The sequence below is a fragment of the Poecilia reticulata genome, chromosome 7 (assembly GCF_904066995.2).
Source record: "Poecilia reticulata chromosome 7, P_reticulata-male-v2, whole genome shotgun sequence".
In the NCBI taxonomy this organism is placed as follows: Eukaryota; Metazoa; Chordata; class Actinopteri; order Cyprinodontiformes; family Poeciliidae; genus Poecilia; species Poecilia reticulata.
In genome coordinates, this window is record NC_088836.1 from 9,602,644 (window position 1) to 9,628,671 (window position 26,028).

The 26,028-nt window shown below is 38.9% G+C and overlaps 2 protein-coding genes across 4 annotated transcripts in view; both read left to right on the plus strand.

Annotated features, from left to right (window-relative positions):
- The first annotated feature begins 335 nt into the window (after positions 1 to 335).
- rhoab (ras homolog gene family, member Ab) lies at positions 336 to 9,938 on the plus strand. Its single transcript, XM_008413226.3, has 5 exons — positions 336 to 487; positions 5,493 to 5,650; positions 6,161 to 6,281; positions 6,683 to 6,813; positions 7,466 to 9,938. The coding sequence occupies exons 2-5, from the start codon at positions 5,495 to 5,497 to the stop codon at positions 7,637 to 7,639; spliced, it is 582 nt and encodes a 193-aa protein (XP_008411448.1). The 5' UTR covers positions 336 to 487; positions 5,493 to 5,494; the 3' UTR covers positions 7,640 to 9,938.
- A 5,767-nt stretch (positions 9,939 to 15,705) lies between these two features.
- sema3h (sema domain, immunoglobulin domain (Ig), short basic domain, secreted, (semaphorin) 3H) overlaps positions 15,706 to 26,028 on the plus strand; it is a 68,615-nt gene continuing 58,292 nt past the window's right edge. The window contains exons 1-2 of one of the 3 annotated variants that reach the window (XM_081608815.1): positions 15,706 to 17,100; positions 17,741 to 17,835. Coding sequence is in view for 1 of the 3 variants with exons in the window: in XM_081608813.1 (XP_081464939.1) it covers positions 22,585 to 22,699 (115 nt within the window). In the remaining 2 variants the exon portion in view is untranslated. Of the gene's footprint in view, positions 17,101 to 17,538; positions 17,836 to 22,086; positions 22,700 to 26,028 lie in introns of those variants that run through there. The other 2 variants (XM_081608814.1, XM_081608813.1) reach the window with 2 other exon arrangements.

Below are 26,028 nucleotides of genomic sequence, written 5' to 3' on the forward strand. Positions count from 1 at the left end.
CACTAGGCTCTTGTTGCTTAAAATTTAAGGAAACTTTGGGTTTTGAGTATTTTTGGAGTCAGGTAAAGGTATAATAAATACTCATTACGGATTGCAGTCTTTGTAAACAGTTACTGTCATAAAGTTGTACTATTTGTGGTACTAAGAGTGTGTGACTCAGTGAGCTACAAGTTAATTAGAAATGTATGAAATTCCACGCCTGCTTGAAAACAGACCGTGTTGATGGCCAAATTCACCAACATTACACATTTAGCTCCCTGGTAGTAGTGCTCCTTTCCAGACGTGCTCGCGCAGGCGTGGCTCTTGGGCTCGTGCCTGCCACCCCTCCCCCAGCTACAAACCCCATAACGGTGGCGGCGCGCTCCCGTGAACTAATTCATTGTATCAAGCTGAGACAGGAGGAAGCAGCGAACGACTGGGCAGACTGGAGAGCCGCTTAGCTTAGAGAAATACTGAAAAACCCGACCGCTTGACACATAAACTGAAGGTAAACTACTTTCTTGATTACATAATGTTTTAGATAAGACACTTGCTTCGTGTTGCTTAGTTTAAAAGTTTAGAACACTAATTTGTAAAGTTGTCCTTGGTTTTGGGAGGCCGAGCCGCGAGGCTAAATGCTAGCGCGGTTAGCTTACCGTAGCTAAGTACTCTGCCCCCCACTGTCCGATCTCGGTTTCTGTGCTTCTTCCGCAGTCGCCACATTACTTGGTTTAAAAAAAAACAAAAAAAAAAAACAGGCGTGTTAATTCAGAAATACGAAGACGGAAATGTATTACACATTTCACATTCGGTCAATGGAGGTTTTAATGGGGACTGCGAAAACTATGTCAGACTTAAACTGAGCCTCAAAAACTGGCCTAGATTTGCGAGCCGTAACCAAACAATGAGGTCTTTTTTTCCTTCCCTCGGCTAACCAGGCGGCTTCCCATCCCTCAATCGTTTTGTCTTTTTTAAAAAATAAAATTAGTTCCCCTAAATATGTACGGAATATTAAGCAACACTTAAACAGCTAAGTTAGTTTAAAGACTACATTCGCGTTAAACGTAGTTTTCTTTTTTTTTGGGTAGATTTTGTGCCATATTGGTGAGTAGACAGCATCTTTATTCAGCTAAATATATTCAGCATTTAAATATGTATTGTTTTTGTAATTAATTTAACCTTCACTAATGAGCATATAAAATATATTGATATGTAAGTTGGATGTGTGTCGGGGCCACCCACCCATTCTTCCACTGCGGACACACTAGCCATCTGTTGCCTCTGTGATGACGCCATCTTTCTGGTGACCCACCCAGTGGCTTGCAGTTTACGGGAAAAAAAAAAGAAAAAAGTTTTTTTTTTTACACTGGTAGCTCTCGATGGTTATGCGCAGCTTTTCTTTTTTATTTTCCGTGACTTCCTCGTTGGGGTTTGCCGCCCTTCACGTCAGATGGTTAAATGTCTCATCGCTCCAGGCTTTGAGGTAATGACATCCTTCACGGTTTTTTTTTCTTTTTTCAGATTAATTTTCTCGTGTTTTGTGATTAAAAACAGCTACGGTCTTTTTTCCCTTCCCCATATTCTTGTCTGCCAGTGGTGTCTTGCATATGGAATGCATTTAATCTATGCATTTACTATTAATTATTTATGGAAGCATAAAATTGCTTTATAGAGGCATGGGTTGTATTATCCTACATAAACCAAAAGTTGAATCGTTAATTAAAAAACCTAATTTTGCTTAAATAACTCATTAAAATGTATTATATTTGGGGTTCTTGCCAGTGAGTGGCTTGTATAGCAAATGAATATTGCTGTGACTCTTTCGCTGTGCCTAAGACATGGGTGGGTGTGAGCAGGATTTCACTGCAGGGTTGTCATGCTGTCGAGCTCAAATCTGTTTAGTAAATTCATCTTTTCAGCTTCACCAAAGGAAGTCAACCACTGTCTGCTGTTAATAGACGGCCGCTTAACACCTTTGGTTTGGGGAAAAGATCCTTCAGTAAATGAAGGATAACACAAGCAAGCTTAGATTATGTGTTCATGCTTTGTTGGGTATTGAGTGTAATTTGTCTGCACTATATATTGGATAGCTTAAGCCCAGTTTGTGAAGCTTTGCTTTCTTAAATATTATTACATTTTTTTCAATGCTCACACACTTTCCAGATGGTGCCTTCGTTAACTGTTTATTTTGATGTTAACTACATCCGCTGTTGGTTACACATATCAGTTATGACCCCAATAAAGCAGCTTCATTTTGTTTAAACTGTGAGATGTTGACAGATGATTTATAACATCACTATCCTTATAAAAATCAATTAGAATTATTTTGATTTGTTAATATAATCAATTTGACAGGTTAAAGGACCACTAATTATCTGATTGTCTTGCTGCTGTTGTGGTGTTTGCGTTGATGATGGTTCAACACTGGTGTGACGCACCACATTGCAAACAGAAGTAATTGTCTCTGCAGTGATTACTTGGTTGAATGGATGTTTTTGTAATTTTCCAAGTTACCTGAGAACAGGATCAACCTGTCAGAATCGCACAAATATAAAATGTTTGGTTTTCCTAGCTTTAAACTCTCACGACCACTGGAAAAGAAGAATTTAATTAAAGTCTTAAATTGAAGACTTGTGTGATATGTGTGGCTATCCACTTAACATGTTATGACATTTGCAGATGTTCTTTCTAGCTAGTTGTTGCTGCCTTGCTTTAAAGCCTGGAGTAAAGTACACATACTATGCACTGACTTCATCTCACCTAATAGTGCAAGATAACGTCTTGTTAACGGGCATTGTCTCAGATCTTTGTCCCTTTTTTCCCATCAACCTAAGAATAGCGATCTATTTAAAGCACAAGTAGGCTGGACCAGTGATTGTCATTCCGCAGGTTAACTCTCAGTCCTGTTAGTCAGCTTGGTAATGAGATGTTGGGAACAAGTTTGGTTTTGTTTTCCATAACTTTCTAAAACATGAGAAGAATGTTTTGCTGAGTGATTTTTCCATTTTAAGAACCAAACAAATCAAGCAGAATTATTATACGATAAGATGTTTTAATTACACATTCCAGTTTCATCTACACATAGTCCATTTCCTAAACACTCATCAGGTGGTAAAAGCAAAGAACCTGCCAGGTTTCTGTCTGAGGCTGAAATATTTCTCAGCCTTAAATAGCAGCTAATTTTCTACTCTGTCTGTGTGGGATATTTCCTGCCTATAGATGCAACTTCATCCTGTGTAAAGGACAAGATGATGAATCATCATGTAAAACGGTAGCTAGCTACTTTGGTAATGCACCAAGATCCATATCACACAAGGCGGTAATGCCTGTGGGAAAGCGTTTCACTTCACACCTCTGCAACACCTCAGGGTAGCTGTATTTTGATATGGTGCTTTTTGAAGCCTCTAGAGTCAGTTTGGTGCTTTGATTAGTTCACAAATATATTGATTGCCTCATTGTCCATTCGTTTTTGTGGCTTTATTTAGATAAACTCCTAAACATTGTACTCTACTCGGTCCTTCTCTTGTGAAATCTTATCAGAAGAGATTTCTCATAGGATCCATCTAATCACCAACTCGGTGTGTTTGAATAGGAATCAAAGCCTTTGGTTGTGACAAGGTAAGATATATCCCTGATGAATCCTGTCAAAACTCTCTCCTCACAGTAGGACTTTCTGATTAATCTGATTTTATCAGTTTAATCAGAAACTGATCAAACTGGTGGGGTTTCCCCCACCAATGCAGTCAGTGATGTCAGCCTGCCCATGGCCTACTATTTCATTTTACAGTTTGAATTTGGTTGGACTTTGAATTCAGGTCAACTACCATGATGATTGAAATAAAGCAAGGTTTCAAAAATATTTCCTATCATTTGTAATTTCATTTTAAGAAAAAAAGCAAGAGGGAAAAAATTTAAATCAGATTTAATATGAAAAAAATCTGAGATTTTGAGCCAAATTGCCCAACCTTAGCTCACAGTGTTCATCTCAAAACTGTTGACACCTCATTCATATGCCATTTTTACTTTCATTTCTTACACTCCTAGTCCTGTACCCTTCCTGATGGGTCACATGAACGTAGTCCTTTAAAAAAATAGGATTGGTTATCTGTGATGAGGAAGAAGCTTTAACGATAATGGTTGGTGCCTTTTTGTGGTCCGTGTTTTGCACAATAGTTTTCATTGCTGCTGGTGGGTTTTAGTTTCTTTAGCCTTTATATTTTTAATTGTTTATGCCCATCAAATTTACACACCAACTAACAAATCTCATCCTTCCACTGAGAATCAGATGCTGCTTAAACGATTTGTGCTACATCTCTTCCTCATAATTAAGTGCTGCAGGTTTAAAGACTTGGTGGGAGACTCATAAAGAGCATTTGTTGAAAGCAGGTCACTTGTATTTGTTTCCCCACTGGCTGTCTTATTCAAACACTGACCATAGACCGGCCTGCAGGCTGCAGCCGTCCCCATTTCGTCTTCTTTTATCCTCCGTCATAAAGGGAACGGTCTGATGTTGTTTGACATCGCCGTCCTACTTAAGACTATTCATGAAGCATTACGGCACCTCACAGGGCTTTGGTGCATCTGAGATGAAACCTGATGGGAACAGGCTGTGAATGAAGTGTTAGCATCATAATCAACCTGGATGTTGTCACCAAATTTTTTGAATGACTCATGAGCTTGTTTTTTTTTTTTTCTTTGTCAGAGGCTAACAAAGGAGAGCCATTTGCGTAGCGAGCTTGACAGATCCAACTAGCGTCTACTGTAAGCTGATGAGTCAGAGAACACAAGACTTTTTAGGAAGTTAGTTCTTTTTATCCAGCAAACAACGAAGGCACTGATTTGGCACCATTGTAGCAGTATGTTTTCTATTAAATTAATCTCTGATGATTGAGGTGTATTTAATTTCCTCGCTGTGAATAAAGTAACTGTCCACACCCTTTTGTTGGTCAGAGATGAGTCTCGTTTGTTTACCTGTAAGAATCTGTGACATTATTTGCCTGTACTCCCTTTAACTCAGTTGGCCACCTACACGCTAGTGTTGGTCTGAATTACTGGAGCCTTGGCTAAATGTGACTTCCTGGCAGCTCACATGTTCCTGCTCTGCGCTGTGATTGTTTGATGGCGTGTGAGAACAGGAAGCTCCTGGTATTTAAAGATCTGGAACTATGTTTAGCATTTAAAGCGTGATTCCAACCTGTCCATTGGGGCAAACTGACAATCACAAAGTTTATGTTGACTGTTTTTTGGTCATTTATAGAGTGGTTAAAAGTCAACTAAATATGTACAGTCAATACTTTAATGTGATATTGAATTATATCCTCTCAGCCCAGGTTTGCTGTACCTGTGGTTGTGAAAGCTGCTCTTAGTCTGTGTGGTTAAATGTGTCAATCATGGTGTTGCATCTGCACTAATTACACGTTGATCCCAGAGGGCAAAAATGCTACTTGTTTTATTTTATTTTCCTTCAGATGATGTTTTGCCTAACCACACCTCTTTTCATTGCTCTTCTCCAGGGATGGCAGCCATCCGTAAGAAGCTGGTGATAGTCGGCGATGGAGCTTGTGGGAAGACTTGTCTTCTTATCGTCTTCAGCAAGGACCAGTTCCCTGAGGTCTACGTTCCCACCGTGTTTGAGAACTATGTTGCTGACATTGAAGTGGACGGCAAACAGGTTGAACAATCTCCCTTTTTAATGTCCTTTCATGGGGTGGAAGCTTATTTACATAGTGGTTTTGGTATGATTACAGTAGGTTTTCCATTTCTCTGTGAATCTATCTAGATATAGATATTTTATATATTTTTTATGAAACGTCCTGACACAACGTCTCACTGGCCACAAATTTGGAAGTTCTGACCTAGTTCTTGGTTAATGGGATTCTGGGAAGCCGAGACTGAGTCTTTAGTGGCCGGTTAATTTTTAACCCTGTGTGCTGTAAAGGACAACACAAGCTACTTCATGTTGGTCAGATTTGTAGAACGGTCTTCATCCTGTCTGCCTCTTCTAATTGCATTCTGTTTGGTCGGTTTGGGCTTTTGTAATTTAATCAAATTCCAATGGAAATGAAGTTTTTCTGTTAAAATGAAAGTTAAAACTCCTTCCCTCTTCCTTTTTTTTCCTGTCCTTGTTCCCTTTTCTTAAAACATGTAGCCGTGTTCTCATGTTAATGTTTGTTTGCGTCAGGTTGAGCTGGCTCTCTGGGACACGGCCGGTCAGGAGGACTACGACAGGCTGAGACCCCTCTCCTACCCAGACACTGACGTCATCCTCATGTGTTTCTCCATAGACAGCCCCGACAGCTTGGGTGAGTACAAAACCACACAGGTGTCCAAGCATGACATAAAAACCCCCGAAAAACGTAATGCTTCTGTTTTTTGCAGTACACTTTCCTGTTTTGCCTATTTTCTTTAAAGGTGTTTGCAGATTGAAAGTATTCAACTTTAGTTTTAGAGCTTCTTGAAAAGGAACATTTGACATTTTTAAAGTAGTCACACATTTTCCAATTGTCTCTTTTCCAGATCTTCTAATCACATTAAAGTTACTATGATCCAATCATTTTTATAAGGTCAAATTAGATCATTAAGAATAAGAGGCATATATATATAAAAATATAGTTTTTTGTTGTTGATCGTAATTCTACAATTCATCCTCCTACATTAAACACTATGTAATCCAGGTATTTCTCTTTTCTCTTTAAAATGACAGAAAACATTCCTGAAAAATGGACCCCGGAGGTCAAGCACTTCTGCCCCAACGTCCCTATAATCCTTGTAGGAAACAAGAAAGATCTACGTAATGATGAGCACACGCGTCGAGAGCTGGCCAAGATGAAGCAGGTGCCTCTTTTTATGGATTATTTAGGTCATTTTCTGAATATTTCAGCATTATTTTGGGGTACCACAAGGCTCTCTGTTGGTATTTCAACTATTTATGTATTGATATTTACAAAACATCTGAATTGGCCTGGTGGTAAGAATTCACAGGTGTCGAGATCTAAACAGCATATGAAATTAAGTTTGGGGGTGTCACAATTGATGACAAAAATAGCTAAAAAGTCTTATACTGCAAATAAACTTAGTAAAGATAAGCAAATGGTAAATCACAAACATTTTTATTAATTGTACTTTGTTGACATATTTAAGTACATTCTACGTTACTGTCCTATTAATATGAACTGTACCATAATTTGGACTGTCAAATTATGCTACAGTTTGAAGATGGAACTAAAACTGTCTAAAAATTATTCAGCTTAAAAATCAAGTTGTTATTTTTACAAGAATCAAGTTTTCATTAGGTAAATCCTTCTCATTAAAATGTCAGTGATGGTGGTTTTGCTGTCTTTATTCGGGAGCTGCGGTGTGTAGACTTGCTGGTTTTTCTATAGTGGTGAATAATTGTGTCTAAAGGGGAGGCTGGATCAAATAAATGTCAACTATCATGAACGTGTGAAGCTGAACCCGACTCTTGATTCGTCTCCTCATCCCACAGGAACCAGTAAAGTCGGAGGAAGGCCGGGACATGGCTGGACGCATCGCAGCCTTTGGTTATATGGAATGTTCTGCGAAGACCAAGGATGGCGTACGGGAGGTGTTCGAGATGGCCACCAGGGCGGCACTGCAGGCCCGCCGCGGAAAGAAGAGCAATAGATGTGCACTGCTGTAAAACGGCAGACATATTTGGACTGTTTTCGCCCTGGGCTGTTCTACCCGGGGATAGGGCTCAGTGGGGAAGGAGGGATCACTAGAATGAGAGGGAGGGGAGGGAAGGGGAAGAAAAGACTGCAGTACATGACTACCGCTGTAAACTGGCTGTTTGTTGGACTCTATTTACCCTGGGACTCGGGTTTAGGAAGGAAGGAGCACAGTAAATGACTGTCGCTGTAAACCTTCAGGCTCTTCACCTGTGTGCGTTTCATTGGGGCGGGAGATTTACACCAGCTACCAGCCGACAGCTGGTTAGATTTGCTCTTTTTCGGCAAGCCACTGACACTGATTGAGATGATCGAGGAATCCCAGTCCGCTGTTAAAATCAGACTGGTAGACCTTCGTTTTAAGGAAGACTGAAGTTTAGTTGTTTTTGCCACATGGGGAGGGGGGAGCTATTCCTCCCCGAATGCTTTAGGCTGCCGTTGGACCACAAAGGCTGCCATGATGAAGCAGACACCAAACCAGAGCAGCATCTCTTAGTTTTTGCTTGATGGATTACTTGAACTTCTGCAAAAGTAGGCAAACACCAGTGGACTCTTATTAACTGTATCCTCCCACAAATAGCCTTCCAGTGTTCACCGTGAGCTAGGAAATGGTCTCCAAGATCGGACATGAACAGAGGCAACATGCTCACATGCTCACACCTCTTTGCCTCTTGCTGTGTCTAATCCCGCGCTTACACACTCCCAGAGACAAACATGCTGAGATTTAGTCTTGCTGAGATAATCCACAGGTCGCCTGATATTGAGCGTTGATTGTAGATCAAATTTGATAATCTCATTGATAGCGAGTCATCACCAGATCTGGTTGACAAGCTGTCGGCTTCTTCTGTTAGCAGCGTCCAAAAGATTAGTTGTGGCCACGCAAGGCAACCAAAGGCCTGCCTGCTCTGCTCTGCTCCTGGTGCATCCACTTTGATTGGCGATCATTTGCATGCTCTTTTTCCATTTAAATCAAGTCGGCCTGAATCAGTGGAAGTGGCAGAGGAAAGGACGTCCCATTGGACGGCAGAGGTAGCCTGAGCAGCTCCAATCCCTTCCTGTTCCACTTAGCTGACCGCTGGTGCTCACCTTGCCCTGACGTTTAGACCAGGACAAAGAACAAGGGGAGGGAGGGAGGGGGGTAATACTGTTTACATGCACAAAAACTGATCCTCTTGTTTGAGATGAACAGTGAAATCCTTGTTTAGGCATGTAAAGAAAGAGATTGAACACACAGTAGGGACAGTTTTTTTTTTTGTTATGTTTTTAGAGGATGGACCGTTATTTACATATTCGAGTTCTGCTAGTAAACTACTTCCATCTGCTTCATCGGTGAAGCAGACAGACAAAAACACATTTATCTGGAAGATTTTCCACGGGAACGTCTCACTCATCAGGTTGGTCGGCCAGATGGATTTTTGTGCAGGTAATCTTAAGTTGCTGTGCAGTGAAAGGATTAACCTCCTGTTCATTTTGGAATATTTTTTAAGGCTTTTTCTTAAAAGATGTATGGCCAGTTTTTATTTGGGTTAATTAAACAGCTTATTTTGTAATGTTTAACTGGCAGATTCAGGGTCTCTTGGCAGCATTATACCCTCCTGTTCTTCTTCCTGGCCTACTGGGTGGAGCCTGTTCCAGAAACCAGTCTTGTGTTGTATTTGTATTTTATTTCCAGCTTTTTAAAAAAAAGAGTCATAAACACGTCTATCAGTATTTAAAAAAAAAAAAGGAGGTGGAAGTCTTTGGGAATTATTTGTGTTGTTGCTTTAGCTCTTTTTTTTTTTTTTTTTTCTTTCTTGGCGCTTTACCAGAAGTTTTCTGATGATTTACATTTGGTTGTAAGAAACCGTCAATCATCCCTGCCAAATGCTGTTGTTAGGCAGTCAGGAGAAAGGCTGGCCTCTCGGCTGCCTGTCTAGAGCATCGTCAGGGCCACGAGTGCTGGCTTTTTTTTTTTCTCCTCTCCTGTTTGTTTTGCACACAAACCTGGCTGAAAATACAGAGGAGTGCGGGGGCATAAATCTGCTCGACTCATAATGTAGATTTTTTTTTTTTTTTAAGATTTTACTCTTGATTTTTAAATCCTGATTTGTTTTTTCTTGGATGCTGAAGCAGTGACGTAAGCAAAAGAAACAGGAAAACCACGCTGTATGCAAAGTCTGTAAATATGAAATGTGGGGATTTGTTCATACTAGACTATACACACGCACATGACTGGAAACTATTTGTAAACTAGCTTTGGTTTGTGTAATAAATTACTTTCTATAACACCCACCTTATGCTCATTGTGGTTTTAAGGGTCTTTTTATGTAAATAAAACGTGTGACAGGAATATGATTCATTCTTGAGCTTCCTGGTTAGCTAATGGTCTATTTTAAGTTTATTACACCGTGAAACTTTTTTTTGCCCAATTGAAGGCAATAATTTCCTTTGTTCTATGGTATATTTCTAAATCAGAAACTCATTGCAATACATGTTAAATCATCCATTCAAACCAAAAATCAGAACTTTTAACCTCAGTCTAATTTTCCAATTGGTCACTGCAAGAATAGATTAGTGATTTAAAAAATTAAATATTTTTTGGCTACAATAATTTAGCAATTTAGGAAAATACCTCAACTCTATTAAAGTGATTTTCAGTGATGTTGAAAAAAACCTCAGAATGACAGTGAATGTATGAAAATGAAGTGGTGCCTAGCAAAAACATCAAATTTGCCTTTGAATTTAATGTTATACACAAAAAGAAATCAAGCTGCTCATTCAAAGAAAAACTTGTGAAGGCTTTCTGAAAACTTGAAGAAATACTGGACCAGCAGAAGAGCTTTTCTACCAGATTTTTATTTTGTGATATTGCAGTAATGATGTGTTTCCACATTTCACCAAGTGTCAAAATAACAATGATGTATACTGAACTTCCAACACTGGCATTAATACTATATATATATATATATATATATATATATATATATATTGTTCTCAGTGTTTTATGTTGAAATAATGATTCCAATGTCTGATTTATTTCATATTAGTCTGACATTAGTCAGCCTTAAGAAGGTGGATTTTCAGAATAAGATGTCCGGTCTCTGACTTGCAGCAAACAGCAGACATGAAGAGGATTCGTGGTCTGAGCGGAACAGAGCTTCCACGCTCTGATGCTCAGAAACGCGGCTTCCTGTGCAGCAGCTTCCCACAGCGAGGCCTGTGCTGCTGTGAGCGTGGGAGGCTGCGGTGGGGAGGCTTCGGCCTGTGTGGGATGATCCTGGATGCCGAGTTAACGTTCAAGGAGCTGCAAGTTTTCTCCAACGTTGTGCGCAGCATTTTTGTTCAGCAGCATAACTTTCAAATCAACAGATATACAGCTTTACATTAGTTCTCTGTTGTTTCTGAAAAAGACTAGTTAAAGCTGTCTTTTTTTTTTTTAATAAGCCAACATGAACTTGTAGGAAGGATCTCTGCATAGTGTCATTTCCTTGCAGACTCACTTAAATTAAAAACCTATTTGCCAGCCTGGCAGTGAGATAATGAGCTGGAGAAACTAAAATCTATTTGGTCTCCATGTCGTCACTGGGAGCAAGAGCAAACAATAACAGGAAGAAAGGTGACGGTCAGTCTGATTGGTCTTTATGGGAGTAACAATGCCCCCTTCAGAACTTATTAGAAAGGGGCTTGTTTAATTATAAAAGGTGTCCTTTGTGCTTCAAATTTCCTCTATTTTAAGAGAATAAAAAACACCATTTACAGAAGAATTGTGTGGTACAAATACAGCTATGTGGGGAAAAAAAAACCCCATTAAGTGTCACTGCCTTCCAAAGAAATCAGGATTTTACATGTATGGACAATAAAATAATTTAATTCCAGGTAAATTAGTTTTACTTACAATGCAAAATATATCAACAAAAATATATTCTGTGGAAAATGAAACTCCTTCCTTACTTAATGTTTCACCTTACCCTTAGTGGTTGAAATAACTTTCGCCATTCTTTTCTGGTTTTTGCAGACATTCTTTTTGAATTTTCTGGAACGGACAGACCTGAGCTTGTTGGCGGCAGCTGTGAATGTCTTTCCACTTGCAGGCGATTTTCTAATGGGTTCTAAATCCCTTTGAAACCTCTTAGAAGCAACCACAATCTTCTTTCTGGAGGTCTCAGACAGCTCTTTTGGTCGCACATCCTCACTTCAGCTTTCAGGAAGACACCAAGCTAAATCTCTGAGGTTTAAAGAGGGGAAGCCCCCTGTAAAATGTCGAAAACCCGTAATCTAACCAAGAGCACCTGATGTGGTGGGAACAAGGGTTTTAATTACTTCCACGACACAAATAGTGTTTTTTTTAATGGCATTTTGCATAAAATTTTGTATGATCTTTTCTTAAGCGGTGTGATGGAGACCAGGGGGTTCCATCCCATGTTGATTATTGATATTATGTTATTTTCAGTTCAAATGTATTTTGTATCAGTTCTTTATTTCAGTTACTTTGACATTTGGTGAACATTCTTTTTGGGTAGGGAGACTGGCCATCTTTCCTGTTCAGAGAATGTGGGGGGGGGATGTCAGTTTGTTTTGATTTAGATTAGTCAATTTGAGTTAATTGAGTACTTGCCTTTCTGGGTGTGTCTCAGCAAGGTGGAGCAGAGAGGGAGACAAATACTCCTGGAACATACCAGCTTCCATTAAGAGGGGTAACACTCTGAGGATTTATTTTGTTAGTTACTTTTTGATTGACCTTAGAATAGTTTAGTTTTAATAATTTGCATGCATGTAAATATTTGTTGGATCATTTATTGTTGGTAGGTTTGTGTAAATAGTGTTTGTTTGTCCTTTTTTTGTGGTCACCCCTTCACCTGGTGTAAGTGGAACTTGCCTCAGGTATAAGTGTAAGCTGCTGTGTTTCACTAAGTGTGGTTGTTGATGAGGATGGTGATGTAACTTGGAGCTCCTGAATAAAAACACCTCAAAGACATATTGTCGCCTCACTTCCTCCTTACGAACGCAGAGCCTCCGCCGGTCAAAGTGACAAGCGGTTATTACTTATTCATATCACTCAGTATAAATGAAGCTGACTTTAAACATCCATATGACATGTTAAAAAAACATGGATGAAAAGTTTGTTAGGAGGAGGGATCTACCTGATTTAACCTTGTGCTTTAAAGACCAGAACATGACACGAACACAGCAGAAGCTTTCATATTAATAGTTGCTCTGCTTTTTTTATAGATCATTTTGCCACTTTGCACACAGGTTTACTTCTCATGTTTGCTTCGTGTGACGTTCATTGTCAATTCTTTTGACTCTGTGTTGTATGTTCTGTCTCCTTTTCACTCAAAAACAACATCGCACATCCTCACTGTTATTTTTCATCTTTGTTCTTATGTGAACTGTTGACATGCTTATTTTTATTTCTTTTATTCTGTGTTTTGCCCTGAACATTTGATCATAATAATCATCTGTTCAAACAAATATATATGACATTTTAGCTAAAACACATTTCGTAATTATGCGTGTCTCTTCTGTCACTACCTTGTACATTGCCCTTTTCTCAGGAGAACAAAGATCTTCTCCGGTAACATTTATTCATGTTGGAGATTAATAAACAAATTGGGATCTTTAATCAACTCTTTTCACACACATTAGATATTTTTGGACCATTCTGTACTGATTTAGCCTTGACCTCTGCCAGACCTGTAAAATTAAGAAATCATTAATTAGAAGAAAAAAAAAACAATTAAAAAGGCAACACAACATGCCACTAACAAATAGACGAAGAGTCCAGTCCGATTGCTATTGGTCTGGACGTAAACTCCTCACTCCTCAGAACATCTGAAGCACTGCAGGCCTCGCTGACGTTCAAGGTCAGCGTTGATCAAAAAGAATAATATGGCGTGTGTGTCACAGTTGCCAAAAAAAGAAATATTTTTTGATGATCCCTAATCCTGTTCCAGCGTGGGAACTTTCTGAAATGTCCTCGTCGGGTGCAAAACCAACACAGCATTTCAGAAAAATAACATCACATCAGTCAGACAGCGTGATGGTGGTTACCGTGTGGTGGTGTGAGACTGCTTTGCTGCTTCTGGACCTGGATGTCTTCACATAATGAAGCATACATTCTGCTCTCTAATATACTGAGGGCTCATCAGTTTGTGACCTCAGAATTTAAGAGCATTTTACGTAAGGCAGGAGGAAAGTGATTCAAAGGACACCGGCAGGTGCACCCCTGAATGGCTCCAGAAAAAATATATGTAGAAAATTAAGGGTTTATTTGTGGGGGCGGTGGGCGGGCGCTGTAGTCGAAACCTGTACTATAATCCGATTCAAACGCTGTAATGACCTTAAATGGGTTGTTTATGCTTAACCCTTGTTCCCTAGAGGCTCTTGGAACAAATTAGATGGCTCTGGGGACAAAGGGGTTAAAAACCACAATTTTTGAAGAAGAGTAGGCCAAAGTTCATCCAGTTACACAAAAAATAAATGCCTAGGTGTGATTACTTCCTCACAGATTTGTAAAAATGTTTTTTTTTCTGTTAATAGGCAAAATGATTTTGTTTTTATTTATTTGCTTAGTTTTTCTCTGTCTGATATAGAACGTTTTGATTATCTGAAACATTTAAGAGTGACAAACAAACCCAAACAGAAGACATCTGTAAGAGACAAATACCTTTTTACCTTACAGCATGTCATTAAATGTTACAGTTTTAACTTTCAGCTACTCAGGGGAATGACTATATTAACTACAGAGACACTAAGAACAAAACCCAACAGTGAAAAAGGAAGGAAGGAAGTCCGTCACTGCCTACTCCACCCAGAGCTGGTGGCAGGGCTTAATGTAAGACATAACGCTACTTCTGGTGCAACACTTGTGAAGAAATGAGCAGCAGAGAAGGAGGGACAGAGGGAGGGCTGCTGCGGGTGATGAGCGATCTTCCTCTCTTTCTTTCTTTTTTCCTCCCCGTGACTCAAAGCTCCTCACCCTAGTCCTCCAGCAGCCAGCCGGGGAAAACTAGCGCACAACGGCGTTCTGCTGCCGACTTTATATACTGCTCTATTTTTAGCCACTCACGAACCCAACTATTTTTAACCAATATGAGCTCATGGCCTGGTACCTCGTCCAATACGATTAAAGATGGAAGAAGCTCTTGACCAATGGGAGGAACTAGAAGGAGTGAGGGGGCGGGTTACATAAGAGCCTATTAACTGAATTGATACATCCAGCCAAAGAGGGAACAAGAAACAGAAGACAAGCGTCTCACTCTGACATTTTTCTGAAGTATCAATGACAATACATCTTGCGATTTACAGCGCAAAGATTTATTTTAGACCCTTGCCCTCACCGAATGTGACTTGCCATTATATATTGCCATTCTTTGATCAACAAATATATATATATATATATATATATATATATATATATATATATATATATATATATATATATATATATATATATATATTTAAATATTATTATTTAGATATCAAGGAGAAGCTTATAAAAAAGAACACTTTCACACATAAACAGGATAGATAAACACGTCCAAATAATCCTGTTCATTTGAACCCAATGTAGTCCTTTTCGGTTACAGTCCAGCTCAGAATTTAGTTTTAGATTCCATGTTTATTCTTTCCTCTCAGCATCTTGCTATATAAAGATATTTCATAGTAGCCCTAAGAGAGTGTGTGTTTTAAGGCCCCTGCTTCAAGACATATTGATTGTAAAAAAAAAAACCAAATCAGAAAGTTGAATACCACAGCAAAGCGTGTTGATAGAAAGCCTGGTGTTTGAGCAATAAATGTGTTATTTATTTTAAAATTTGAAGAATAAAATAAAAAACGAGCTGAGTTTGAAGCCTCACGTCTTAAGATAGTCATCTTTACAATAGAGAATCTTTGATTCTGACTTTCGACAAGCAGGACTGGCTTCTCTGTCCTCTGTCTGTCTGGCAAGTATTGTTTTGTTATGGTTTTGACTGACAGGGATTGCCCAGCGTTTTGAATCATCAGCAACACCCAACTATTCTGTTGTTTCCAAACTTTTATTTTTAGGTATCCCGCACGGAAACTCTAGAAGTAGTGACTCATCTGTCTCAGCTCCTGACGTTGGATAAGTTCACCCACCCACATAACATATATTCTAAATGATCATAAAACAAAAACAAAATTTCAATCCATGCATTTTTGCTAGACTGTGGTGTGACTTTTCTTCACATTCGTTTTTCTTCTCTAAACTAAGAACTACCGGTTAGCCTCGAAAGCGCGCCCTCGTCAGTCGCGCTCCCGAACAAAAGGTTCCAACACATCACAACGGGAGCGCGGACGGCGTTAAAAAAATTTAAAAAAAAATCCCATCCCTCCAAAATACCCACTCCACCCTCTCCTAAATATCTATTGACAAAAAAAAGCCACATAAAACTTTGATTTTTTTTTTTTTAACTATGTGTCTACCCTTTTTAATTTGGGAAATTGGATGAGACATTTTTTCTTATTTATTTAGTATCAAAGCTGTAACATGATTGTAAACGGATGTATTGTTTTTTATTACCATATAATAACGATTTTATGCATAGATTTAATGATTTTCTCGCTATAATGTTAAACCTTCAACCCTTATTGAGGGTCTGGTTTTATGGTTTAAAATTTAATATTCATTATGATGCAAAAAATAGTTGTTTTGATTGCGAGACGGAACATTGCAAGCCAGTTATTTGCTAGTGTGAGAACCCACCTGTCACATTATATTGTGCATCCTGACGTACAGCTTTACATCCGGATTGTATCTCTGAATGACCCTCCATTAAACTCAGTTAGGTTTTATTCAAAGTTGTGGAATCATTAGTGGTTTTGTTAATTTTATTACAGATACACATGTTCTACGGAAAGCAAAAGTATTAAATTCATAGTCTAACACAGCTACATAAAAACTAAACTATAACCTCACAGCACGCAAAACAATAACTAAATTGCGTTGAAATATTTACTTTAATTAGGCTCTTTTGGTTTAATATTTTTAAATTCACAAGAATTTACATGATATTAAAAGTACCATGCAAAAGGTCAAATGTAAGGCGGCAAAAACTGTAACTTAGCCCGGAAAAAAATATTCGTTTTGAAAACCGTCTCAGACTGACCTCCAGCGGTGGGAATATCTAATTACAATACAAATAAAGCCGGGCTTCACAAACATCTATCTATATTTTTAAAAAATTATTTAGAAATAACACTTCCTGCTCTTCTTTAATTTCACTTTGTTAACCGTCTTTATTTCAAGCTTTGTAGTTTTCTTTGATATTTTTATTTCAAAAATTAAAGAAACCAGCAATGTGACACTTCAAACGCAAATGTTCCAGTATCGCGAGATCTCATTGAATCAGAACACCTGAGTGTAGCGGTTCTAATTAGCTCTAGATGGCAGCACTATCTCATGGCTTCAGTTGAGAACGACTCGAAACTAGTAAGATTATGTTTTTACACGACTTACTTAACTTGTAGCTAATGTTTTTGCTAACAAAATGTGTCTATCACAATGTCTCAGTTTAGCAAATAGCCCCGTTGTTACATGTAGCTCTGTCGGATACATTTTATTGCGCTGTTAAGGCAATCGTTTTCTTTCATAAAGTGAGGACGTATTTTGAAAGGTTCCTCTCATATGAAAACATTAGAAGACTCGATTGAAAATATTATGAGACACTAGTAGGACATAGTGTACTGCCTCTATTGCTTGTATCATATGAGAAAACTTGCAATCCTAGTATATCTAGTCATATTTTATAGGTAAATTGTTGAGAATGTGTAGTTACAAGGTTTCTATGGAAGAAAATGACATGATACATTTTAATCCATCCATCCATCCATCCATCCATCCATCCATCCATCCATCCATCCATCCATCCATCTACCAAGTCCTCCTTCCATACTCTGTTGTTTCAGAGGTTTCATATTTAAAGCTGGTCTGCTGCAGAATTATCTGCTATTGTTTGCAGCAAACCATTGTAATTATGCTTTTAATGCTTGTTTGGGTCTGGAAAATAAGTAATATGCAACAAAGAATTTAATCTGAAAAACATTCATTTGTGCAAATAATATCTCAACAGATACCAGAAGAGAAAAAGATACATCAATCTCTACAAACAAACTCCAGACATCTGTCGATCACAGACAAGTTCATTTGAGGCGTGTAAATAAGTCGGTAGGTCCATATTTCAGTATTGGTTTGTTTGTGGGACAAAACTAACATTTGAATGTATGTAGCCATGATGAGAAAGACCATCCAGGCTTCCATCGGAAAAAGGTGCTAAAACAAGCATCTGTGTTGTGATGGGGGTGCATCAGTTACCATGGGTAACTTGAAAATGCATGAAGGACTCACTCATGCATATCCATATTTGTTTTTGGCAGACTTTGTAAGCTTTGGATAGACAAACGCTACTCTAAATGTGGCATCTTTCTGTCGTTTTGTAGCTGTAGTCATAACTCAAAAAAGCGTTGCTTCATAGACCCACTCTGTCTGCGGTTGATTGGCCTGCCTACCATCCATTGTTGGCCTCCTGTTTAAATATATGGCACAGCACAAAGAAGATATTCAGAGACCAACAGTGGGCTGCTCAGCTGCTGAAATTTATCATCGTGCAATAATGTTAATATTACCCAATGTTACAAAAACAACTAAATCATATTCATCAGTGGTCCCCAACCCAATGCCCAATGTCCTGTGTGTTTTAGATGTTTCCCAACCCCAGCCCACATGCGTCAAATGATTACATTATCTCAATATTATGCCCCCAAATTCTGTAGAAGTCTGTTATTGTTAATCACATTTAGGCCAGGTGCGCAGATGGAGGGAAGCACCTATAATATAAGAAAAACAGTAAAGAGCAGGGCTTGGGGCCTCTGATGTACATAATAGATGTAGAATAGAATTGAACATGATTGTGTATAAAAACAACAATTTACAAGACATGGAAAATCTGCAAACGACAGCAGGGACGTCAACACTTATTGAGTTTGTTGAGATTATAACACCTCACTGCTCCTGGGAGGAAGGATCTGTGGTAATGCAATTTTTTGCATGCAGGATGTCACTGAAGGGCTCTCTAGTTCTGTAACGACTTAGAGTGGAAAACCATGTCCGATGATGACGGATATTTTTTGGTCTTTCACTTCCCACTCTGGGACAAGAGGGGATCCTATGACAGAGCTGTGATGAAAATGAATAATAATAAAAATTCCTTCATGTCCTTGTTATATTATAGATCAAATAAACATTACGGATTTTTTTTTTTAAATTTGCAACTTTTAAGTTTAGTTGGATTTAGCAATTGCATATTAATCAACTAAAACATCAAGAATATTACTAATAGAGATATTTTCCATAAAGAACCATTGTGCCAGTAATTGACAACTGTGAATTGGTCATATTAGGTCAGAAAACAAACGGAACAACAAGATGGCATTGCTTACTCATTAATTGCTCCATTCTCCCTTTATGCAGGAGACACAGGGACTATACATGAGCTAATGGAAGTGAGTGCGTATGTTTATGTGGTTCTAAGAAAAAAGCAACGGCGGGATCTGAGACTTGCCACAACGGGAGCAAAAGCTAGAGCTCAAATGCTAATTGACTAATTTAGGTCACTTGTTTGACCAGAACCAGAGGCTTTTTGTCCGTGCTCACTGGACAATCATTTATTGTAATTAACAAGCCGACTGATGATGTTGGCATCGAGCTTCAAATTATCCCCTGTTAATGGCCTGCGAGTTTAGGAGATCTCTGTCTGTGTGTTAGGGCCGTTTCAGAAAGAGGAACGTCACACAGAGTGTTTATTTATTTATTTTTTTTTAACTTTCCAACACTTTGATTTTTGATTCTGATTGGAGTAGGAACAGTCTGCATATTGCTGCTAAGTGGATGACTAAATTTTGCTATTAGGGTTCTGATTTAAAGCATTACATTTTTATGAGGTTCTTCTACAAAAGCTGCTCATGGTTATGGCCAATAAGAAAATTGTAAAACATGATCAAGAAGCAGCGCCTAATGATTCTTTGACTCAGATGTTGAAGTAATCACTCCAGTGCCCAATGTTTCTCAAAATGTTATACCATTTGCGTTATTGCACATCTCTCCTCAGAATAGTTCAGACAGCAATAACAAACTAGAAGAACAAGAAGTTTTTGAAAAAAGCATTACCTGCATTGACTGAGAAGATGTTCCTGGCTTTTATTAACAGGTGCAAAGTTCCTGCATGGTCTGCAAAGGTTTGGGAAAGTGTGCAGTTTGATTTTATCGCTCAGCACCACCATAAATGATAGCTGCACAGAGAATTCAGCTGCTGACCAGATCAGTTAACTTCAGTCCCCGGTAACAACACTCTTTCAGGGTGGACGCTGTTACTGAGGGAAGAAGATTCAACATTAGCTATTATTTGTACCAGTAAAAGTGTTTTAACAAGCTTGTTTTTAAAGAGGTTTGATTTTCCAAAACATGTCTGCGCTTCACTCAGGCTGTGGGAAACAAAATTCAAAGCTTCAGCAGAGTCTGCATCTCTATCAGGTAGTTGTTTCTCAATAAACGAGGGTCCAGTTTTTGTGATGGTACATACTCTCTGTACGAAACAAAGAATAGAACAAGGGGCTGGTTTTTACCTGCGACAGACTGGCGACCTGTCCAGGGTGAACCCCGCCACATTTTGTGTTATTTAAAGCTGAGTTAATAAAGCAGGATGGTGGCATTAGGGTTCCCTGGCATCTATTGCAGCGATACTTAGATACTTAAGAGGTTTTGTGTAGTTAAACTATTTTCATGGACCTTCCAGGCAGAGGGAGGATGAAACATTTACTGCCTCAGACGTTTTTGGTGACACAGTGACGTGGCTCTGAGTTGGCTCTCTGGTTGTGGTAAACCAATCCAGCTCTCTTATAAAGCCAGTTAATAACTGGTTGAGGCACCAGCCCTGGTTAAGTACCAGAACTGCTTTGTTGGAAATGACACACAGACTGTGAGAAATCATCTATGCCCTTATTATAAATAATGGATGACTTCTTATGGCAAAAAGTCTTTTCAGCACAGTTTTATATTGTCTTGTATAATTTTTAATTTTTAAAGATAAATCAGATTGTCTCATATCAGCAACAGTTGAAAGTTTTATAAAAACCTTGGAAACAGAACACATCGTTTCATAACTAATTTATGTGTTTTAACTTATTTTTTTTTATCTGGGGACTGGGAATTTTTGAGCAATCCTAGAATCATTAGCTGGCGTTGTACAGATAACAGAACTCTCTAAATGATACGAAAGTACGCCAACATCTCAAACAGACGATTGACTTTAACTGAACTGTAATTTAGGCTTTTCCTCATTACTGCAAACACAATCATTTAATCTTAATTACCAAAGCAAGCAGCTGCAGAAACATCCTAGAGGTCACTTTTGAAGCAGCGAGCGTCTTCCCAGGGGGAGCGTTAGTTATTCTGTACGTGGCGACAAATTTCTCTCTACACCAATTTGATTGTTTCATTAACAAGCAGATTTAGTCCCACTTCTTTAAAGCAAACTGAAATATCAACTAAGGTATGAAAACATAAGATTAAGTGACAGTAATTGTAGTAATCACATATTTAAATAGTTTCATTGGTGGGGGGGAAACTGCTCTCATTACCCAATAAAAAAACAACCCTGCAAAATAAATCATTCACAAATCCCCACAATCCTCAGAGGGAGCATCGACTTCATTTGCACGCAACCCAAATTCATTATTTATTCCGGGGAGCGAATAAATTGTCCCCACTAGCCTGTAATTGAACTTCAGCTGGTGAAAAATTCAGCCCGCGCACACGTACCCCAGTGAGCTGGTATCTAAAGAAAACAAGAGAAACAGAGAGAAGTTTTAATGAATGCATGTGGGCTAGGAGTGGAAGGAAATAATGAGAAACATAGTGGGGAGCTGAAAGAAAGGAGGGTTGTTTTAGAAAAGATCCGGAGATTTTGCACTGCAGGTTTTCTGCTGTAATTATAAAGCAACTCCTGAGTTTTGTTTTAGTTTTTCTTAAAAACTCGCAAACCAACAGTGACGTCAAGGCAGCAATTATCTTCCGTTTCCCATGAAGGCAAAGCACGCTGCACACAACTCTGACAGAGCCGCATCCATGAAACAAACTTAGAGTTAACTGAATTTGTCTTGTTTTGCTTCTGTAAATCAATCATGGTGTCTCATTCCAAGCTATTAGATTTATACACCTTATAATAAATAACACACTGATGAGAAAACAATATTACAAGCAAGAGGTTGGAGGGGGAAAAAAAAGCAGTGGGGAAGAGGTGAATAATGATGAAAACTGATTTGTCTGTCTCATTTCCACTTCAACTAGGTTTTCCCAGAACACTGAATAGCCAAGCTCGTCCACATTTGTGTGTGTGTTTGCGTGGGTGCGTGTGCACGCGCGTGTGTGTGTGTGTTTCTATGCTGGGTGGTCACGAAGATCTGGGATCTCTTCATTCTCCGCCTTCCACAGAGTGAAAGAGAAAAAGCACATGCAGAGGGGAGCTGGGGCAACACATGAACAGCAGAGAGCTGTCAAGCTGCGAGGAGGCAGCAGAGAGACGCCTCAGCCTTTTCTTGGAATACATTCTCCTCTTCATCTCTGAAGCCCACACGCGCATGTAAACTCACAAACACGCAGACGGGCTGTGGGTGACGCTCGTAGAAGAAGGAGGGAATTATTTTATGGATCTGGATGGAGGAGAGGCGGACACACTTGGACTGTTAAAAAAAAAAACAGTTTTTGGATTTAGCGTCTTAGAGACTTGAACTCCTTGCGGATTCAAACTTTGTTTTATTTTGTGAGGCGTGTTAGTGGTTTTAGAGAGCAGGACTTGGTTCAGGAAGGAGACTCTGGAGCTGAGTGAGTTGACTGAATCTGTCAGGTTACCGCTCAGTGCGCATGATGAGGAGGAAGATGTGTTGGCTGCTGACAGCGGTCCTGCTGGCCCACCTCGGAGGCGCTCTCACGGGAGCGTGGCGAGCAGCTCAACCAAGGCTGCAGTTTACACACTCCGGTAAGAGGAAACATGTGCTCTGAGTTTGTGTGATCTGACTTGTCTTATATCCAGACACTATTTGTTACTTTCACTCTTCTTTCATCCTTTCAGTTTTTTTTAATCTCCTGTTGATTTAGTAGTTGAGAAATCACTTCTTCTTGATTTTCTTTCTGTTTTGCATTTTTAAATTATTAGCTAATGTCTGGTTTCAGTATGAAAATGTGCCTGAGGTCCTCATCACCACACCTTCTTCTCTCAACACAAGGTCTTTCTAGACTTGTGAATTGTAGCCACTTCATGACTTTGAGGTGCAGTGAGAAAAAACCTCTTATCCGTTTCATACATGCTTTTTGGTTTATTTTGTATTTTGTAAGATTGTTCTCATTGCTGTTGAAAAACCTGAAATAAAACTGATACAGTGGAAAAGCTCATAATGAAATAGTAGTTAAACCATTTTGTAGGTGAAAAAATGAATGAGGAAATGGGTTAAGCTGAATAAACCAAGCTTTTGATGAACTAGTTTAAGGTTAACCTTTTATTCTGTGACTTCACTGATTACTATTGCAGGCTTGGTAATGATTTTATTGCTCAGTTATGCACCAGCTTGGCTAAGCTAAGTTAACGAAATAAACAAACTGAATGGCTTTAGCTTTGGGTCAGTTTGCTAGTTTACAGCCTGATTTCATGCCCATAAGTTGTCATTTTGTCTCTTCCTTCATCCATTTTATAAACAAACCATTTCATAACTATATAGGGAGCTGCACAGTCTATTAAATCATAATCATCATTGTAAATTATGAGTGTGAAAATTGCAGTACATGTGGATGAAATGTTGGATAAAATATTATATTTAAGTTGCTAGACATTCATAATCTGCATATTGACAACACATTTAGCCAGTTTGATGGACTCTTACTACCCTCAATGGCAACAACAGATGTATATCTTTAACTCTTAAGGTGCTGTAGCTTATGGAGTGTTAGAGACATATTCTGCATTGTTAAAGAAAAGTGTCAGGGCAATGTTGGTTCAGTGCATTTGATATTTCTATAGCAAGTTTTTTACAATGTTATCTCAATTCAAATGTTCCTGATGCTGTGTATTCCTGCTATGCATCATAGGATGGGATATCTGAACATTTTTATAGTCAAGTATTTTTATGAGTTAAAGAGTCGTAACAATTCTCAAATGTTGCATATACTTTCATTTTACAAAAACTTGGTAATTCCATTTAATTCTGTTCTGATCCCTGTTTGTGTTGATTGATCCTATGAAATATAGACGATAATAACCCCAGATGTAGCTTATTAAAAGCTTTAAGCTGCCTTTTGCTGGTATGTTTTCTGTTTCATAGTCATACAGTCACTTTTCCTTGTTATATAAACAATCAGTAGATTATAGAAAATTACTTAATGTGAATACAAGTCACCCAGCATCTCACATCATGGTGTCCCATGGGAGACGGCCACATTTCCTATTTGCCTTTTGTTTGCCAGTTTCTTGGTAAACAATCTGTTTCTGACACACCCCAATCAGTATTATTAAAAAAGACACAAACAGAAAGGACATTTATCCTTTAGTTGCAGATATTTTTTGTGTCATCAGAACAACAAAGTTTTCCTAAACCAAGATTGTAGCTGCAAGTTTCCAATGGGGAATTATTTTATTGCTTTTAAATTTATTTCCTCTTGGTCTTTTGCCAACATCTTTTGCAATATTTGTTGGCGTATTACTTTCACAACCAAGAACATCCTCCCTGTCATAAATTGACTCATTGTCAGCATCAACCCCTACTGCAGATTTGGAAGTGTGTGTGATCGTCAGATGGCACAAATCCCAGATTCAGATCCCAACCAAATTTCTTGGCCCTGTGGGCGGATCTGGTAACCATAGTGAGATCCATGTGGTAGATGTTGGAAAACCTTGTCGATGGATTTAACAGAGCCTTGTGATAAATGAGAACGGATGGCAAGAAGTCAATGAAATGTTAGCTATTTATTGGTTAAGAACTGCAGAGCGTTTGTTTTATTTCCCCTGTTTCTTCTCTCCATTCACTTTACAAAAAGACAGAATAAACACACACTGATGAATGATGGACCAGAGCTTAGACTCAGCAATAAAAAGTTGATGTTTCATGGATTTTAAACATTACGGATTTCTTGAGGTGCTGCATCAGCTGTCAGTAGTTAAGCTGTATGTGTTAACCTTGTGGGAGCGGCAGTGGGATTGGGCTGCCTCACTGGAGGGTGGGAGGATTTCAGCACGATGTCTCTGTGACGGACGGTGGATTCGATGCTCTTGGAATCGTCTTGAGGCATTAAGCTTCCCCAAACAGGGTGAGGCTTAACACTGTGACCCACTCAGGGTGATTTGTTGTTCGCCAGCAACAATCGTGACGGTCGCAAGTAACGAGAAAGCAAAGATCTGCTTGTAATTAAAACAGGATTTAGGTTTTGGCCTCTTAGTTCTAGTTACGATGAATCTCCTACAAATTAAAAGGATTGCCGAAGCATCTGAGCCCTCAGTTAAACCAAGGTAAACTCAGCCTCCTCTAATCATGTGGTGTGAGAAAGCAGCTGATTACATCTTCTTGCATAAGCTGAAGCTCAAAGTGTCTGTGTTGTAAATAAGCTGAGGCTGAACAAACATAACCTGGAAAAGACAAAAGAGAGGAAGACGGAGGGATTTGTTTGATTTTCTCAAGTGGGAATCTGTCCAATAGGACATCAGTGGGATTTGCTGAAGTACCTTCTTCTGAAAAGTATTTGCGCCCTTAATTTTTTTTTCTTTAGTTTTTACTTTTTTGCCACACTTGAATGTTTTACATTCTCAAACACATTTTATTAACACACAAAGAGTAAAAGTAAACACAATGGGGGGAAAAAAGCTATTCAAAGCAACTTTTCTGCTGCAAAGGTTGTGTCATCAGAACAACAAAGTTTTCCTAAACCAAGATTGTAGCTGCAAGTTTCCAGTGGGGTATCATTGGTTGCAGCACCAGGAACACACAGAAAGTTTCCAGATCCCAAAGCAGCAAACAGCCCTCACCATCATCACCCTGTCTTAGTTGATCTTCTGTTTTCTGAAATGCTGTTCTAGTTTTGCTGTGGATGTAAAGGATTGCTGTCCAAAAGGTCCAACTTTGCTTTCCAGACTTGTCAGTAACTTTGTTTTTCCGTCCATTCTTACATTTCTTTAGATTGGGAACCAACATTTTGGTTTTTGAAATATTTTAGCCTGCTTTGTGTTGGGACAGGTTTGCTTAAGGTGTTTTTGTGATGCGGCAGGTCTAGCGGTGACCTGCAGCCTTTTCACATAGTATTGATTTGGGTAGCCTAAGTAAATCA